This window comes from Ursus maritimus, unplaced genomic scaffold (assembly GCF_017311325.1).
Source record: "Ursus maritimus isolate PB19 unplaced genomic scaffold, ASM1731132v1 scaffold_1, whole genome shotgun sequence".
Taxonomy (NCBI): domain Eukaryota; kingdom Metazoa; phylum Chordata; class Mammalia; order Carnivora; family Ursidae; genus Ursus; species Ursus maritimus.
The window spans coordinates 21,391,575-21,410,871 of NW_024423343.1; the positions used below are offsets into that span (position 1 = coordinate 21,391,575).

Below are 19,297 nucleotides of genomic sequence, written 5' to 3' on the forward strand. Positions count from 1 at the left end.
CATATAAACCCCGGAGCTCGAGGCTCGGCCGCCCGCGCCGGCTGCTCTTTGCTGGGGGAGGAGAGGGAGCCCCAGGCGCGAGCGCGGGAGAGGGGACCTGCAGCCACAACTTCTCTCGTCCTCTCCTTCCCCTCTGTCCCTCCAGCTGTCCCCTTCCCCGTCCCCTGGCCCCAACTTTCTTGGGGGTATCAACTCGCAGGAGGCACTGGAAGGGAGTTCTCCCGCAGGTTGCAAAGGGAGCCAAACTTGGTGGCAGTTTGCCTTCTGGTGAGGGCGTCTCTCCCCGCACCGTCTCAAGATGCTCAGGGGTCCGGGGCCCCGGCTGCTGCTGCTGGCCGTCCTGTCCCTGGGGATAGCGGTGCCCTCCACCGGAGCGTCGAAGAGCAAGAGGCAGGCTCAGCAAATCGTGCAGCCCCAGACCCCAGGGGCTGTCAGCCAGAGCAAGCGTGAGTACTGACTGCGAGCTGAAACAGGCTGTCGCGGGGATGGGACCTAAAGCCAGCCAAAGTTCGGCTGAAGTTTTGAGCGCGCGCGTGTGCGGCGTGTGTGCACGCCTTAATGAGAGCAACCGGCCGAGGACACAAAAGGCTTGTGGTTGGAGCAGGCTGGTTTCGAGGGCTCTAGAATAAACTAATGCATTGGAGGACAGGGGTTTTGCGATGTCCCACCGCGCTCTTGTCAACTCTACATATTCAAGTCTTCCTCCTATGCACTCAACCAAACTTGCCTTTAAAGAGGGAAATGATGTATGCCCTTAAATTTTCCATTTGGGATTAGTGTGGCTTTTACGCTTCTGATTTTTTTTGTTACTAAATAATTGGTTAAATATTTTTTTTTAATGGGGGTAGGAGAAGGGTGGCTAGATAGCTATGTGGTTGCTAACGAACTTGAAAGAGATGTAATTGGTTCACAGTGCTTTGGGGACCCTTCAGGATACTTCTCCAAGAACAGAGACCAGAATTCCTCTTCCAGTTTTTCAAAGACACACCCTCCCTTAGCCTTGGCTAAAGGAGACTGCTTAAAGTCCTTCTTGATTTATTCCCCACTCCCCAAAAAAGCATTGAAGGTCCTCGCATATTTTAAAACGTAATTCCAGGTATCTGCTTTCCAAAATGTTTCCATTCCTTTCATGTAGACCCCTGGCCAGATGGAAATGACATCATTGTATGTAACATTTAGCTATGTTAAAAGAAAACAAAGAGGAATACCTAAACATCTATGTGTACAAATTGTGGTTAACATTTTAGATAGCTAATTTCTATGTATTTTCGTGGAATATTGCTTTTAATTCTGATGACTAACTTATTTTTCTATGTTTGTTGCTTAGTCTCATCGATTTAGTTGTGCAAGAAAATTCCATACTTTGGAAAAAAGAGGGGATGCAGATGTAATCACTTTTTTCTTCGATCATTTATAGCTGGTTGTTACGACAACGGGAAACACTATCAGATAAATCAACAGTGGGAGCGCACCTACCTGGGAAATGCCTTGGTTTGTACCTGTTACGGCGGGAGCCGAGGCTTTAACTGCGAGAGCAAACCTGAACGTAAGTGGTGGGAGCCTGGCAGTTAGTATCTTTTGATATATGGAGAACCGGTGCCTGTTAATTAAACTTCGTATTGGTAATAAATTTTCCCAATAGAATTATCTGTCGTTTCCTCTTTAAAAACTGTTAATGACTGCTTCTTTTCTCCTTTTACATGTTACTTCTACCTTTTAAACAAAAGAACCAATGTGTCCCAAAGTAGTTCCTAGAGTCTTTTTTGTTTGTTTTATTGTCCCAAAGTTGTTGATGAGAAAATGGAAGATTTTGTGTTCTCCCTCCAAAAAATTTGCATATAAAATTTTAATTTATTAGAAAGGAATTTCAGATCTTACACTCTAAGATTATGGGCCAGGAAACTCTTTGGGCACTATACTGTAAAGTGATTTGTCTGCCGCAAAAAAAAAAACCCACTAACCACTGACTTCAAAGTGCCCTTTCTTTTAGGACCATTGTTCTGTTTCTCTTGTAAATTATAGCAACTCCAACAGAGGAGCACTGATGAAGCTAGAATGGAAATCTGTAGGATTAAGAAACGACATGCCTGCTGGGCGGTGGGGCTCTTCAAATTGTTTGCTTTTCATGTGGACCTTGGTTTGACTATCTGAGTCAGAGATCAGAATCTGAAGCCGTCCTTCACAGTCTAGGCAGTCCTAAAGTAGGACTGAAGATGGCTTTTTCCTGAGGGCCTGAGGATCCTTTCCAATAGAAATTCAATTACTGAAAAGTGGAGAACCGGTCAAAATTCAAAAGCTGAGCTTTATTAAAGCCTGGGGTAGACTCTAGATCTCCTGTTTTAATTTGTTACACAGTTGGTTGTACCGTGCTACTCAGAATGGAAGACTGAGTGTTTCTTTGGATGGAATGAGTGGAATAGAAAAGCTTTTACATATGTGAGGCTCACATGGACTTTCCTTCTCTCCTCAGCTGAAGAGACTTGCTTTGACAAGTACACGGGGAACACCTACCGCGTGGGTGACACTTATGAGCGCCCTAAAGACTCCATGATCTGGGACTGTACCTGCATCGGAGCCGGGCGAGGGCGGATAAGCTGTACCATTGCAAGTAAGAAAGACATTCCGTAAAATGATGCAAAAATACCGTGTGTGTGAATTTCTCCATTATCTTCGATGTCACTCTCTGTTATACATGACTGGTTTACTCCCAGGGGGCCAGTCGCTCTTCTGTGGTCACCCAGCTCGTTGCCATGCTTCTAGAAGATGGCTCTGTGCACGGGTGGAAACAGTTAGTCTGTGTGGACTTAGGGGTACCGAGGGGATCTCTGGAGTTCCACTGCAGTAAGACAAGCTCAGGGGAGTTGTCCGTTTTATATTACCTAGGCGTCTTCTCCAAGCCAGACTGATTAAGTGATTATCTGCAGTGATTAGGAAGCTGGTCTCGAAGAGTGAATTAGCCATTGTGTGGTCTGCTTGTGTTTGTGAGGCAGAGACCTGTTGCAGCTCATGGATACACTCTGGTTTCTTTGTAACCTACAGTTTTTACCCAGGAAGCAAATCTCTCTATCGCCAGTGGTACTATGGAATGATGAGCCTTCTAGTGTTTCCAAGGACCTTTGGGGACTGTCTCTCTTTGGGGACTGTTGACTCTCATCAATTCTAGTTTAGCCAAGGCAATCCGTCCACTGTGATTCACTGGAATACCAATAGGCTCTATTAACAAGGCATTTCATTTGTTTAATCCATCCTTTAAGACTCAGTTACTTGAAAGGCTTCTGTCCAAAAGAACAAACCAGTCCCTTGTGAACAGACCCAATCAGCTTTTCCCATACTTAACATTAGGGTTTATTCAAGGTTATTGGCAGTCTTAACGAGTCAGTGGTCCACAGTGTTGATAGTCTAGTGGGCATCCAGCCTTTGGATGTGCCACGGTGTTTAACAGCTTAGAAGGGTACCCAGATTTCCTTACCTGAGAGACGTCTATTTGATTTCCACCAATATGACATTTTTATCCTCAGGTAAAACATGGGCCCTCCCACTCCAGAAAGCTGGAAAGCTATGCCCGATGTGAGGTGGCCTTTTCATTCAGTCAGGCTTAACCCGCTATGGTTGTGGGGAGGTCATGCCTGCCAGCCTTTCTTTTCTGCTTTAGGACCCAATTTCCTGTGATCTCTCCAAGGAACCAGGATTTATGACCTCTTCTTTGACATTCAGTTTTCTGTGTGATTTCCCATCATGCTTACAAGACATTAATTGAATGACCCAAAGTGACCAGCGCTGTTAACTTTCCCCTGCCTCTGATGGGAAAGCTGTTCTCTGTGTCCTTACTTTGGCTAACTTAAGTACCTACTTAGTACATGGGTGGGGCATGAGAACTTCTCTTTTCTCTTTTTTTCTTTTCTTTTCTTTTCTTTTCTTTTCTTTTCTTTTCTTTTCTTTTCTTTCTTTTCTCTATTCTCTGTCTCTGTCTCTAACATTTGCTTTTTGTCGTGAACAGACCGTTGCCATGAAGGGGGTCAATCCTACAAGATTGGTGACACCTGGAGGAGACCGCATGAGACTGGTGGTTACATGTTAGAGTGTGTATGTCTCGGCAACGGGAAAGGAGAATGGACCTGCAAGCCCATAGGTGTGTGGCTCTGAGGGATGAGTGAGAGGTGGGGAGGCATGGTCACAATGTTGAGGTGAACGAAAAGCCATGCAACGCTAACACAAGATCCGAATTCCAATTCAAAAAAGAATGAAATAGAAATTTTATTTCAAATACTGAAGTAGTTTATAATCCTGAAGGATTAGGATTCTTAGTAGTCCTAAAGTCCTGAAGGAATCAGATCAGAAAGTACTAAGCACTGATGGAAGTCTTAATTTTGTTTCAAAAGCACAAGATAGAACTGAAAGATTTATAAAAAAGTCATTCCTTTTGTCTAATATCTGGTCTCAGATTTCTCCTTGGTCAAGATGTAAATTAGTTAAAAGAAAAAACAATGACGCTTTTTAAAAACATTTATTTATTTATCTGAGAGAGAGAGGGAGAGAGAGAGTGCGTGTGCGCACACATGGCGGGGAGGGGCAGAGGGAGAGGCCGACTCCCCGCTGAGCAAGGAACCCAATTCAGGGCTCGACCCCAGGACCCTGGGATCATGACCTGAGCTGAAGGCAGACCCTTAACCAACTGAGCCACCCAGGCGGCCCAACAATGGTGCTTTTGACATACTTCTTTATTGGAACATGCTGGACAGAAACAATATTGTGTGTCCCCTGTCACACCTTGGTGACTTCTTTTCTTCAAAATAAAAATTTTTGAGCTTCTTTTGGCCGCGATCTTCAGCTGGACTCTATAAATACAAATCTAAGTTTCTACCAGTAACTTCTACTCTGTTTACTTCTTGTTTGGAAATTCAAAGGCTTTTGTTTTGTGTTGTAGCTGTTTTTACAGGAATCAAAGTTTTGACAGCTTCCTTGTCTTTTTTCCCCCCGCATTCATAGTTAAGATTGGAATTGTGCAAGTCTCCCACAGAGGAACACGTACATAGATGGCTTTCACTCCGGTAGTGGTGTGAACAGTGGTCCTCAGAGAATGTACACAGTCCGTGGACTTATTAGGAGAACAGGATTCCTGCCTGCCAGCTCGGCTTGAGCTTTCTTTCGCTTTGGTTACTTACTATGTGCTTAGTTACAGGGCGTGCCTCTCTTTTTGAACAGAGTACCACTTAAAAAAAAATGCGGCTGGATTTTTGCTTACACAATATACTTTAAATTACAAGGAGACTGCACAAAATAACCCTTTTTTTTTTCCCTGTTTTTCGTCCAAATTTCCCTTCAGCTGAGAAATGTTTTGATCACGCTGCTGGGACTTCCTACGTTGTTGGAGAGACCTGGGAAAAGCCATATCAAGGCTGGATGATGGTGGATTGTACTTGTCTGGGAGAAGGCAGTGGACGTATCACCTGCACTTCTAGAAGTATGTTTTAGCTCGTTATACTCAAGATGAGACCAGGTATTGTTTTCTGGATTCCTAGAGAGACTTGTAATGTGATGTCACTTGGCGCACACCCAATATGCCAGCAGGCTTTGGTAACATTTGGATGTCGAGAAAAATCCCACAATCAACTTATTCTGCTTCTTCAAGGAAAAGGAAAAAATTTAATAAGGTCTTAGGCTAACAGCTACTAAGAAGGAACCCAAATATTCATTTAAAGGGCAAATGTACTGTGGACCTGAAGATTAGTTGCAAATGTTTAATCTAAATTATCATTGAGGTATTTTCCAAGTATCAGGAGCAAAGAAATCATTAAAATAACATGCAAACACCTCTTTGGGCATGGAGATGCTATTGACATAAAATGGAGCAAAGCTCTAAAGTCTTAGGTCTCGTTCTATGTTTGAAATTTAAATAAGGCATATTCATCGGCAAAACTGATGAAAATAAAAAGTACTTATAGGTTAAAATTATGTGTCTCCTGGGGTTAAGGACAGTGTCTCTTATCCAAAGCTCCTACAGGCTTATTAGTGCCATAAAAAAGCTGGCCCCTTGTACCCCTTCTGCTCCTTCCAAGATTACCTTTAGGCCCCACTTGCTGCCTTGGGAACTCAAGGCTCCTTTTCTGAACTTTCAAACCAATAGCAACTATAGAATTTATTAAAGTAAAACAGCCATTGACAATTGGTGTTGTAAGTAATTCCTAAATCAAATCTAAATATATTGGGCCTGTTTCCTTTATCTAATTTAAAGTGTTTAGCCATCTTAAAATGTTCATCATCCAAATTTGAATTCTTTGTTAATAAAAAAAGTAAGTCTTTCACAGAAAGTGATAATAATTCTGACAGTCTTTCCCAGAAACTTGCTGGTTCATTAGCTCTTTTGCATTTAAAAAGTTATTATGATTGTCAGACTTTTAAGACCTTGGTGGTGATGACTCAAACCCTCATCTATCATTTAAAGCTCTTCTAATAACAAGTCTGAGAAAAGTTCCTCAAAGAAAAGTCGTTCATTCAGTGACATTTTGTAAGTCCCCACTGTGTACAGGATGGCATAGGAACACAAAACTGAACTGGACATTAGCCTAGCCTCCAAAGAGCACTTAGTGAGTAGGTCAGGGAGATGAGAAAGGCTTGTACATAATTATCCACAAAGTACAATATTAAGGGCTTCAAGACAAATACTGAGAATAGTTCTAGGGGAGGTCAGGGAAAACCGTCCTTTTAGCTGGGCATTTGGGGAAAGCTGTAAGCAGCTGTCATATCTTCATCCAGACCTCCATTCTGGTAGCAGATCAATGTAGGTGTATTTGTGTGGACTTACGTCAACCACCTAATTATTTTCTCTCATCCAGTGTAGTGACTTTCTGATTCATACACCAATCAGATCCTCTCTTCTCTCATTGTAGCATATGGGCAAAACTGGATTAGGACTGAAACAATCTATCTGCCAGATAATTGAACACATAGACTGATGGCAGTTTAGTTACAAATTATAAAATTCCATTTTTCCAGGGACGGTTAACACCGAGCAATTCAAAAGAAGCCATTTTATTGGTGATTTTAAGTAGGTGTGTGTTGGGGAAGGAGAGAAGAGAACATTTTAATCAAAGAAGTTGGTAGTCCCCTGAATTTTCTTACATAACAATTGAAGAAAGAGACCCTGCTATCTTTTCATAGCTTCTTTGGGGCAGTTGGGGAGAACTTTTGAAACCTACTTGCTTCCCTATTGTTTCTTATTTTCTAGATAAGGTCCCTTTGTCAAAAGGCTGGGTCATATACAGTAATTATCAGGAGAAATCGGGGCGAGCCTGTGAAGGAAAGAGAGGGAAAAATAGAAAGCCAGAGAATGAATTTGATCAAAGGACCAATGTCAAAACAACTTAAAAAAAATTAACAAATGAAAAATGATGAAAAAGTATTTTGGCAAACAGGGAGGGTCGGATAAGACTAAATCAGACAAAACTACACATCTCCCTTTCTGCTGGAACAGATGGAATCCCATCTTTCAGAAGGTCGATGCCTGTGACATCAGAGCCCCACATAAACATATCACCAAAGAATAGCTGACCAAACTTTAAACTAGGACCTTTTTGGGTTGCTCTGGCACCTTTTCCCAGTGTGACCTGCTTTGCATATTTAAATGCTTCCTTTCTGATACAGACAGATGCAACGATCAGGACACCAGGACATCCTACCGAATTGGAGACACGTGGAGCAAGAAGGATAATCGGGGAAACCTGCTCCAGTGCATCTGCACCGGCAACGGCAGAGGGGAGTGGAAGTGTGAAAGGCACGCGTCTGTGCAGACCACGTCCACCGGTGAGGCGCAGAGCGAGCGGGGCCGGAAACAGGAAGGCATTTCAAAAAATATTTCTGCAAATCCATCTTTCTTTTGACGTGCCATTTGAGTATGAGTTGCTATTTGAGGATGAGTCGCCGGGTTTCTGCTAATAGTCTGAATTCATTTACAGATTGTTGGTCGTTAAGACGTTGTTTAGTACCAGGTTTTAAATTCAAATAACAATGAAATAAAAATAGGTCTTGGGGGGAAAAAGCAGTTTTAGCCCCAAGAGATTAAACTAACCTTTAAGGAAATACTAATATTATAAAACCTACACAATTTATATAGAGCTGTATATGCGTCCATATACATCCCATGCAGATGCATTTTTAATACCTAAAGGGAATTTTAATGGAAATGAAAGAGTTATGATGAGTTACATGACTACTTGATTCCTCTGCTAGGACAAGGGAAAAAAACGACATTTGTTCTTTTTCAAAATGGAATATATTTCCTTGTCCTGACATTCAGCTCTCTTTATAGCGGAAACAATCCTTTATGTGTGGTTTCCATGCTCCAGCAAACTTTGTTGCATTCCATAAAATAATGCACAATCATTTTCTTCATGTATTGGCATTCACAGTTTGAGAAATTCAGAGGAGGCCTAGAGATGAGAATGAATGACACAATGTCTAAGCATTTAAAACAAAACAAAAAAAGAAGTTTTCATTATTTGTAGTACAAGAATAAGATCTTTGCGTTGTAGCTTGTTCTGTAAGAGTCTGAGGACAGAAATATGACGACCGAGGGTGTGTGCTTGTTACCCTTCTTGATATGGTCTCATCAGGTTTCGCTACATAATGTACTAGCATTGTTGCTTAGCCTTTTATCCATCAGTCATTTAGCTAAAAATATTAATTGTTTGATTAGATTTTTCTCCTTTTGATGAGTTTTCGTCTTGTTCCGAGCATTCCCGGAGGGAAACAAGATTAGATTGATAGTATCTTTGAGTTTTTTGATTATTATCAGTGAAATTACTGCCAACCAAGAAAAGAAACAATTTCAAATATCAATCTCCTGAAATAGTTTAAGAGGGTAGTTGGGGTTTAACGAGGTAAAGATTCAATAGATGTTGTCTATTTTTATTAATATTATGAATAATATAAGGAAAAGGTTCTGTTATTCAAAAAAGTTCGAGAAACATTGGGATAAACAAACTGGAACCTCCTTGTGTAGGATCTTTGTGTTCCTTTGCATCGTGACTCCTCAGTGGAGTATGTAAGTAGAGATGCCGTCTCCCCAGTGTGGGACCTTGGGACCCGTGGTCTGGGAAGTGTCTTTGGGTTCTCGTGTCGAGCTGCACTTAGGTAGCTGCTGAATTCGGTCTACCAGTTATCCTGGCATCAGTTCTGACTCTTCTTCTGTGGGCCTGGCCTTTGCAAGAAGAGATTTCCAAAAGCTTAAAGACAAGATCAACATATCCTGTTGTCTTACTCTGAAAGGAAAGTTGTGTGAGGAGCATTGATTGGTTTTAGAAACACACACACAAATTCCCAGATAATCCGGGGGAGAAACAAAATGTGGAAGGAGGGGCAACTTTTGGAGAATTCCAGGGCATTCTCTGATGAGTTCACAGTTAGACAGATGACCACAGGTCTGCTACAGAGTGGTAGGCGCCTCTCAAAAACAATATCAGGAAGAGAGATGTCCAGTGATATTGAACTTACGGAAGCTGCTAAGAGAGCGAGAGTGAGGTAGACCCTTCCAGAAGGGAGAGGCACGAAGACAGCACAGGGTACGTGAGGGAATGAGGAGATGAGGCATAGAACAAGGAAGGAAGTGGAAGGAACTTAGGTGTGGAGGATTATGAAGGAGTGGACTATGAGTTTCCTGGAGTGAGTGAGGAATTGTTGAGGGCATCTGCTCTGTTGAGTGACAGGATAACATCTGTGATTCAGAAAAAATCCCAGTAGCTCCAGATGAGCTGGAACATGGAGACCATTTGGAGGCCTCATACACATTATTTCCTAGGCCGAGTGTAGAAGCTAATACAGAAAGGGAGGGGCATTTCTTTCCAGTTCCAGTTGGTAATACCATGGATTTCAGAGTGATCTGTATGGGACCTGAAGATCCCGAGTCCAGAAGGGGCTAGTTGTTTTCTCTTATCCAGCTTTATGACTGTCCTTTTTCATGCCCTTAGGATCCGGCCCCTTCACAGATGTCCGAACGGCCATCTACCAGCCCCAGCCTCACCCCCAGCCTGCTGCGTACGGTCACTGTGTCACAGACAGTGGTGTGGTTTACGTCGTGGGGATGCAGTGGCTGAAGACACAAGGAAATAAGCAAATGCTTTGCACTTGCCTGGGCAATGGAGTCAGCTGCCAAGAGACAGGTCTGTGTCATCTTCTCAAAAAACTAGTACTGATAACTTTTGGTTACTTAAGTTTTTAAAGGCAATACATTCATTTACAAAAAAAAAAAAAAAAAAAAAAAAAAAAAAAAAGAAAGAAACAATAGAACAAACCAGAAAAGCTTATAATCTTTCCATCCTGTGATAACAACCAGGTTAGGCATTTCATATATTTTCTTCTAATCTTTTTAATCTATGTGTTTTCTTTCCTGTAGTGGGAATTCAACTGCGATATATTATCTTTCTTTGTCTAAAATGTTGTTACAAGAGGGTTGCCTTCTGAATAGCAAATCAACCATATTTTAGACTCTAAATCGCCAATTTCTGAGCTTTGCAGTGTAAACTTCTCTCAATAACCTAATGCATTTTCTCTGGGCTACAAGGTGGTAATAAGGATAACAGTAACAATCGGTACACTTGACGTTTCCCCTAGAATAACCTCATGTGTTAGTTATTAAGGCACCAACAGAGTCGTCTATATCCCTCCAGTAGGCCTTGAGCAGCATTCTTAATGAACCCATATTGATATACCTTCACAAATGGGGCAACTGAGGCATGGCAGCCGAGGTGGCAACAAAGGACATGGGCAAAAGAACTCAGGCATCCATCTATGCGCAAAAGACAGGTTTCCTGAGTAATACATTTTGACTGACATTAACTAGGCGACGATCTCTCCTGGCAGCTTGAGGGCACGTACTCCGTCTCAACCAAGCTAGAAAGAAACAGCTCCTGGTGGGAGAGAAATGCAGCCTTATTTACCAAGACCCTTTTGCTTATGCTTGTAGCTGTCACCCAGACTTACGGTGGCAATTCCAACGGGGAGCCCTGTGTCCTGCCGTTCACCTACAACGGCAGAACTTTCTACTCCTGCACCACGGAAGGGCGACAGGACGGCCACCTGTGGTGCAGCACCACCTCCAATTACGAGCAAGACCAGAAATACTCCTTCTGCACAGACCATACCGGTGAGTCTTCCCAGGGGAAAACCCAGCAGTGAGAAAAAGCCATTTCTCAGCTCCGTTTTCATTTGCCAGCCTCCTAGCCACTCATCTTGAGGCTACCGCAGAAGCAGCACTTTTGTCCCATCTGGACCCAAGAGACGTGAAGCTAACTTAGCCGCTGAAGATCCTTCCGTGTTCCCCAGGCCCCTTGGGAAATGACACCAAAGAGAAAGCCCTCCAGTTCAATTATTTTTGACACAGCTGGGGTTAGGATGTGATTAAAGATACGGGTATATTAAAATCCGTAGGCAATCCCGCAGGGCTCAAGAAACCGCAGGATGGACGCCTGAGAGCTTTTGCAGCTCTTCTGCTCAAAACGATGTTTTATTCAAAGCAGCCATTTGATCTTTTCTTTTTTGGCTGGGAAAATGAGAGTGAAATTGGACTTAAGTCCATTTTAAAGGTGAAGGTGAACACGCCAAGGAGCTTGCCGCTCTGTGACCGGGGGTCCTGTATTCGGGGTAGACTCCCTGTGAATTGGCTACAGAAACCCGGCTCGCTCGGAGCCTCCCTGTCGTAACGCCCGCCGTTCGCTGAGGAGCTCCGTTGTAATATTCGTCTTCCTATTTGTGTCCTCTCCTGGGCAGTTTTGGTTCAGACTCGAGGTGGGAATTCCAATGGTGCCTTGTGCCACTTCCCCTTCCTGTACAACAACCACAACTACACGGACTGTACTTCTGAGGGCAGGAGAGACAACATGAAGTGGTGTGGAACCACGCCGAACTATGACGCTGACCAGAAGTTTGGCTTCTGCCCCATGGCTGGTAAGATGAAGCCCTGTAGACACCCATTTATGGAGTAAGACAGAATAGTGCCCAGTTTCCTCCCAGTTCACCCAGTCTTAATTTTCAGACAGCACAAAACTTCATAAGATATACTCACTATGTAAGTATATATATATTATTATATATACATATATAATATATACAATGTATATAGTATGTAATTATTTATGTAATTTAAAAATCCTTTTGATATAATTTAATGTCCAAAAATATATAAATCCATTAAAAATACTTTTTAAAATATCTGGAAATGCAAATTTTTCACAGGTTTGTCATTTGTAAGGAGCACACAACTGAGTAGTGTAAACCGTTTCATGTGTAACGGCTATAGACACAGACCTACAATATTTACACAAAACTGCGGTTCGACTACAGTAAACTCTATCACTTCCAAAATACCAAAATGTCCCAAACTCTGTGTTTTCTGACAAGTATGGAATCTTTTATGGTTTCAAGGGGGATCTAGTTGGTATGAATGGTGAAAGGGGAGCCAATACCTTTTGTGTTCAAATTTCAGGAACCCCATAGATTACATTTGATCTTCTGTTTGTAGAACCAAGAGCCATGCGCTATCATCAAGTGTCCGTATAAGGCGATAAAACCCAAGAACACTACTTAAACTCACTTTCATCTCTTTCAACAAAAGAGATTGTTGGGTTTAGAAGAAAACCATGCTTTTGCTTGCAATTCTCTACCCGAACACATAGTTTCCCTTTGGGATAGAATACACTGGATCTAGAAAACGTTATGGGGCAGTCATAAACATTAGTCTTCTAGAATAATGCAGACCTGTTGTGTGAATGTGTAGGTATTATCATGGTTTAACGTCCCCCCACCTTTCCTGCAATGATTCCCCACAGCATACTTCACCTTTCGACTAGGTTTGCTCTCTCTGGGACTCAAAACTCTACCCATGCCCAGAGCAGCACTGAGACTTCTCTGAGGCATGCCAGACTGCTTCCCAAGTGAGAGTTCTTAGGCTAACCACGCTGGACTGATAATACCATGTATGTTTTTAGACACTGTGGTCATTTCTCCATCCATTTCCATACAGCCCACGAGGAAATCTGCACAACCAATGAAGGGGTCATGTATCGCATTGGAGATCAGTGGGACAAACAGCATGATATGGGCCACATGATGAGGTGCACGTGCGTTGGGAATGGTCGTGGAGAATGGACTTGTGTTGCCTACTCCCAACTCCGAGGTATGCTTGCTCATTAATGAGAACATTCGAGAGGAAAAATAGTGCAGAGAGGACCAAGTTTGTAGGTGAAAATGCACTTTACCAAAAGCAGGAGACGAAGTATGCAATGCCACGCCACTGGTCTCCTGTGCACGCTTAGTTCTCATGTCAGGCAGCCAGTGGAGAAGAGTTGGCAGAGCGATTCTAAAATTCTGAAGCATCCCTAGGATGTAAGTACTTAACGCTGAGGTGAGAAGATGACTCCAAAGGCTAGAACACAATGCTCTGGTCCTTTGAGCTTTTAGTTATCCCATTGGAGTCATGTCTAGAAAAGATTGGATAATTTCTGTAAAGAAAAGAGACTTTGCTGGTTTTTAAAAATATTTTTTTTATTTATTTGAGAAAGAGAGAGAGACAGAGCACAAGTGGAGGGAGAGGCACAGGGAGAGGGAGAAGCAGACTCCCCACGGAGCTGGGAGCCTGACTCCAGGCTCCATCCAAGCACCCTGAGATCCTGACCTGAGCTGAGGGCAGACGCTTAACCAACTGGGCCACCCAGGTGCCCGAGACTTCGCTGTTCTAAGATCAGATCCTTGCAGATCCAAACTGAAGGTGGCAAACTGAGAGACCTATTTCTTTTGCGCAGCTCAATTTTTCTCCTTTGGATCCTGGCATATAGTATAGGGAGGGCGATTTATTAAAACCATTTTAGTACTTCTGTTTCTTTGATTTGAAAACTAAGACTTAGGTGGAACTCTGAGCTAATAAAAAGTTCATGTAACTGGTATGTTGACATTGGCCTGAACGTGTTCTCCTTTTGTGGGTAACACACTCCAGTAATAATAATTCCATATGATGTTGCAGAACTGAAAGGAACCCTAGAAAGACATACAGACCAACTCTTCACTTTCCAGATGAAAAAGCTGAGAGACTCAAAGGGGGAGAGTCATTTTCTCAGGATCTCTCAGAGAGTTAGGAACAGAGTTGGCCTAATTTTCTTTTTAATTTCACAAATGCCACAGATGTTATTTTATTTCCCAAATCCAAGAGTCTCCCCACCCCAGCCGGTACAGAAGTCAGACTGTCACGCCATGCTGGGGGCCGTATAAGTATGTTTGATCTTCCTCCCTATTTCTCAGCGCAAGCAGAGATCTGGAGGACATTATCAACCAAGCAAGAACTTGTCCAAAAGTAAAACACGCATTTGTTCAAAAATTGCCTGTCCACAGGAAGGCATATTTTACCACAGTCTGTAGTTGCATGTACTTTGACCTCTGATACTTAAGTTTGTAAGAAAGAGTTTATGAAAGAATTATTTTTTCCAAAAATTGTATTCCTGACCAAGCTTTGAAAAAGTGTTCATTCTATGCTAGTAGAAAAGTTATTTTAGTGGGAAGTGCTGATAATTTAGTGGAAAAAACTGTATGCTTTGAAATGCATGGTATTTTGGGGGCACCTGGTGGCTCAGTCGGTTAAGCATCCCACTCTCAATTTCGGCTCAGGTCATGATCTCAGGGTCATAAATTTGAACGCCAGGTCTGGCTCCACGCTCAGCATGGAGTCTGCTTGAGATTCTTTTTCTCCCTCTGCCCCTCCCCCAGCTTGCACATGCTCTCTCTCTAAAATAAAGCAATCAATCTTAAAAAAAAAAAAAAGCGTGGCATTTTTTAATTTCATCATGAAACTTAAAAAAGCTTTCCACCATCCAACTGTTTCCTAAACAGATCAGTGCATTGTTGACGACATCACTTACAACGTGAACGACACATTCCACAAGCGTCACGAAGAGGGACACATGCTGAATTGTACCTGCTTTGGTCAGGGCCGGGGCAGATGGAAGTGCGATCCCATTGGTAATTAGCCCTCACGTCTCTAGATGGTTTTGGCTGCTGCGACTAGTTAACAGGCTTCAGATAAGGAGAGCTATTTTATATGACGTCATTGAAGTTGACTCCAGACTTTGATCAGTGGCTTGCAGAGAGCTTTGTAAAATCTTTTCTCTAATCATGACCCTGTATATCAACTTGATATTGGTAATTATCTATAGTTATTGAGTTTGGTAACCCATGCAGGTTTATTTTGATGGAATAGGTTTAGTTCTCTGGTGCTGAATCATAAAGAGAATCCATGTTATGAAAGAGAACCTTCCTTTGCTGACTGTGCAGATGTCATGCCAGTAAACACCTCCTTCCAAATACTTTATTTTTCTTGGCTGCCCTTTATAATAGATCTAAGCAAATAGCGAAGGTTGAGCCTTCACAGAGTTGTGGGCCAGTTTTACGGTAACCCATTAATATTCCTTTACTAAAAGAGACCTGCTGCTCACTAAGAAAACAAACTGATCAGTTGAGTTTGTTTGACCTGAGAGGATCAAAGCTGAGACAGAAGCCTGAGAGGTCTTTCCAGAAACTGCGCAGCAAGTATTGATAGTTAAAATCTAGGTCATCCATTTACATATGTAAAATTAAGCCCTCAAAATGTAAAGAGGTATATAAAGTGGTACTTTGTTCTTACTATTCAAATGGTAAATCAGTTGCGTTAATGTAGGCAAAATACAACATCTAACTGAGTTTTCTCAGATTGCTATTCAGAATGTCAGTTTGTACTGACATCTAAATCATACAGTTTTTATTTAGAAATACTGTCTTTCTAGAAGACGAAACATTTCTTCCAATGGGTACTTATTTACTGCTAGTTGTCCTGTAAGGTAAAAGGAGCAAAATATTTTGTAACCACATATATTTGTAAGGACAGTTGCAAGCTTCCATTAAAACTGAGAATGTATGCTCCCTTGCTCCAGCACACTGACATTCAGTTTGTAGCTCTCCATCTTCAATGCTGCTTCTTTCACTTTGTATTTTAGACCAATGCCAGGACTCAGAAACCCGCACATTTTATCAAATTGGAGACTCCTGGGAGAAGTACGTGCATGGAGTCAGGTACCAGTGCTATTGCTATGGCCGTGGCATTGGGGAGTGGCATTGCCAGCCTTTGCAGACCTATCCAGGTAAGTGGCTGGATTAACACCAACTGACAGCTTCTCACTGAGTGGTAAAAACTGGACAGCATCATTATTTTTAATACTCTGATCCCTGCTCTCTCTTTCCCGTCTTTTTTTCCGATCACGATTTAATAATCAGATTTTTGACTCAAATGTTTTTCCTTTCTCCCCCAGTCAAGTAAAAGATGTGTGGGGCTGGGAAAATGTGCCTGTGTCAGTTGGTTTCTGAACACAGCAGAGCATTCCCTTAGGTTAAAACACTCGGGCTAATTTGATCTCCCGTCTGCACATGGAAATAGAAACCATGCAGTGAGCTACTCTGGGAGCGAAGCGTTGGGGTTTTATGGCATGGCTCTTGACAGAGAGGTTGCATAGAGAGATGACATGAAATATAGTGTAGGGTATGCGTGGTCACTCAGCACTTCAGCCAGGGCCTCTTTGTGTCAAAATTTTCATTTGTTTGATCAGTTGGAGTTTAGAACAAAGTCTTCTGGGTCAAGAGTTGAGTAATTTGGTCAATTTTCTGCCCACGCAGTTCAAATACTCCCAAATGATTATTGCTGGGGTTTTTTGTTTTTTGGGTTTTTTTTTCAGGTCACAGGACATAATGCCTAGCTGTAGGTGTGATTAACTCATTTTAGAAAGAAACCAATTTTTTAAAAATTTAATTGTAATAAAACACGGTGAATTATGAAGGTCTCGTCTTTAGGTACAAGTTATTGGAGCAACTACTGAGGTCCAAAGCCTCCTAGACCTCCGCTAACTTTTAGACTTGAAACATGGTGCACATTTAGAAACGAAAACAAGTTTTCAGAGCATTGGAAACTGTCTCTGACAGAAATGAAGATTAAGTAAACTAAATCCCTCCATAGTGTAGTAAGAGATTCACTATCGTAGAGAACCAGGTATGGAACAATTTGGCTAAAGGTAGAGTTTGCCAAAGACGTGGGTCCTGGCTGTACGTGTGCTGTGAAAGAGATTCGCACCAAGCTCCACTCATCATTTTCTCATCTGTAAAATGGGGAGATTAAAGCTGATTACCTTTAAATTTCCTTCTAGCACTAACCATCTAACGATCTCTGATCCTAAATACTAACCACCCAGATACACTCTTCCACAAACTTGGAAGAAACCCGCCTCTCCCCAACCTTCAGTCACTGTCAGGGCTGTCGAAGGTGACCTTGCCTTCACAGGCTCACAGCACAAATTAACCTGGCTCTTAAATTGTATTTCATAGTGGATTTGGGTGTAGGAATCACTTAAAATAATTTTTTTTTGTTTAATAATTTTTTAAAACCTGATTGCAGAAAAACCTTAAGTTCAGAAATTTTATAATTAGTTTTATTCTTTAATGAGGCAACTAAAAGACTGAAACTTTTAAAGAAACGCTCTCTCGTTTCTATGTTTAGGATTGTTATTGGTGTGGCAGTTTGTCGAAAATCGTCCTCAATGATTTAGAGAGAAATTTTTTTCTCACTCTTTTAAAAGCAGCCTGTTCACAAAGCCGCTCCCTGGAAGCCCTTAGGTGGACGTGACGGGGTGCAATCTAGATGGGAAGGAAGGAAGCCTTCTGCTTTGGGGTTTTACAAGTTGACTTTGATCCTACTTTTTAAAAAGGCTCAGAGGAATGCCCAGTGAACGTAGAGGAGGAGATTTAGAGAGGGGGTTGGTGTTTGCCCTCAGTACGAGGTTGGGCGCTTATCTCCGTGTCTGGTTTGCTCAATGGTTCATGCCTAGCACACGGGGCTTCCTGAGTGTGGGAAGGGTAAAGGAGCCTCAGACGACCAGTAGACTGTCTCGGAGCCTTGCCCTGTGGGCTCCTCCTACAGAGGATCTGGTGGAGTTGTTCAAACTAACAGAAGATAAGAGGCATTTGGTTTGTCAATAAACAGCTAGGAAAGCACAGATCTCAGCAAATAAAAGAGAGAAAAAAAGGACCGAGTCACAAACTCATAAATATTTGACTTCCCCAGGGTCGTCATTTATGGAAATGGTTCATTTCAGCCTTACTTTAAACTGGTTTTCCAAGTATACAAACCATGTCATATTTTCACTTAATTGTTGTATGGTTAACCTGATCAGACTAAGAGCGGGAGTCAAGTTTTTACAATGGTAACTGCTAGTATATACCAGTTAGGTTAATTTTAGTTTTATCAAATCTCACTGACGTAAATGATGTCAGAATTTTCAGATTTCCTGTCTTCGGATCATATGTAGATTAAGGTAGAGTGGTCATCAGAATTGAGTTGACCTCACCGATGATGGACAACGGTCACTTTTGTCTCTGAACAAAAATTGACTAAATGCATGAAATCCACACTGCTGTTCAGTGCAGCCCCCTTAAGGGTGGGCTATGGTACAAGCGTAAATTTCAAAACCTATAATCTTGAACCAGTGCTTGAAGTTTTAGAAAGAAAAGAAACTTTTGTAGTTCTGCTCCATCATGGAGGTAAAAACCCACCAAGTTACCTTTTCCTTTTTCCACTCTCCTCCTCATGGACCCAAGAACATGATTAGGGTTAAAGGTGAGCAGGAAAGGAAGTCTGTATTGTCTGTCTAAAACTTCATAGACGTTTTACCATCATAAACTTTTGCTTTTAATTAAAGGCTGTTTTTTTTTTGTTTTTGTTTTTGTTTTTTTAAGGAGCAGTTTTAAGTTCCCAGTAAAATTGAGAGGAAGGTACAGAGCTTTCCCATCTAGCCCCCGCCCCTCACATGCACAGCCTCCCCTGTTTCGGACAGACCCCACCAGAGTGGTGCATTTGTTGCAATCGAGAAATCTGCATCGACACCGTTTTCACCCAAAGTCTATGGTTTACGTTAAGGATCACTCTTGGTGTTGTACATGCTGTGGCGTCATAAACTTCTTCCTCCCTCGAAATCGTGATTGCCACACTAAGTAAAATGCACATCAGGTGTCTCTTTACTTAAGGAAATTATAGTAGGACTTCTTTAGAAGATCAATATTTAAACAACCTTGCGCCAATTATTGAAAATAACTTAAGGACGTGATATTCCTGTATTTACTCATGTTCACAGAGGTCACATCGCTGACATTTTGCTTCATTATTTGTCTTATTTATGTAAATTTATTAAATGAAATAAATGTAAGTGTACTTATTTATATCTGTGAGGATCTTCATGAACAGAAG

General features: G+C 42.0%; 1 protein-coding gene across 6 annotated transcripts in view; it reads left to right on the forward strand.

Annotated features, from left to right (window-relative positions):
- Positions 1–283: 283 nt before the first annotated feature.
- FN1 (fibronectin 1) overlaps positions 284–19,297 on the forward strand; it is a 64,277-nt gene continuing 45,263 nt past the window's right edge. For all 6 annotated transcript variants that reach the window (XM_008690494.2, XM_008690495.2, XM_008690498.2 and 3 more), the window contains exons 1-12: positions 284–446; positions 1,418–1,546; positions 2,471–2,608; positions 3,998–4,129; positions 5,324–5,461; positions 7,642–7,800; positions 9,963–10,154; positions 10,958–11,137; positions 11,761–11,937; positions 13,013–13,165; positions 14,869–14,997; positions 16,008–16,151. In XM_008690494.2, the coding sequence (XP_008688716.1) occupies positions 299–446; positions 1,418–1,546; positions 2,471–2,608; positions 3,998–4,129; positions 5,324–5,461; positions 7,642–7,800; positions 9,963–10,154; positions 10,958–11,137; positions 11,761–11,937; positions 13,013–13,165; positions 14,869–14,997; positions 16,008–16,151 (1,819 nt within the window). In that variant the 5' untranslated portion in view covers positions 284–298. The remainder of the gene's footprint in view (positions 447–1,417; positions 1,547–2,470; positions 2,609–3,997; positions 4,130–5,323; positions 5,462–7,641; positions 7,801–9,962; positions 10,155–10,957; positions 11,138–11,760; positions 11,938–13,012; positions 13,166–14,868; positions 14,998–16,007; positions 16,152–19,297) is intronic.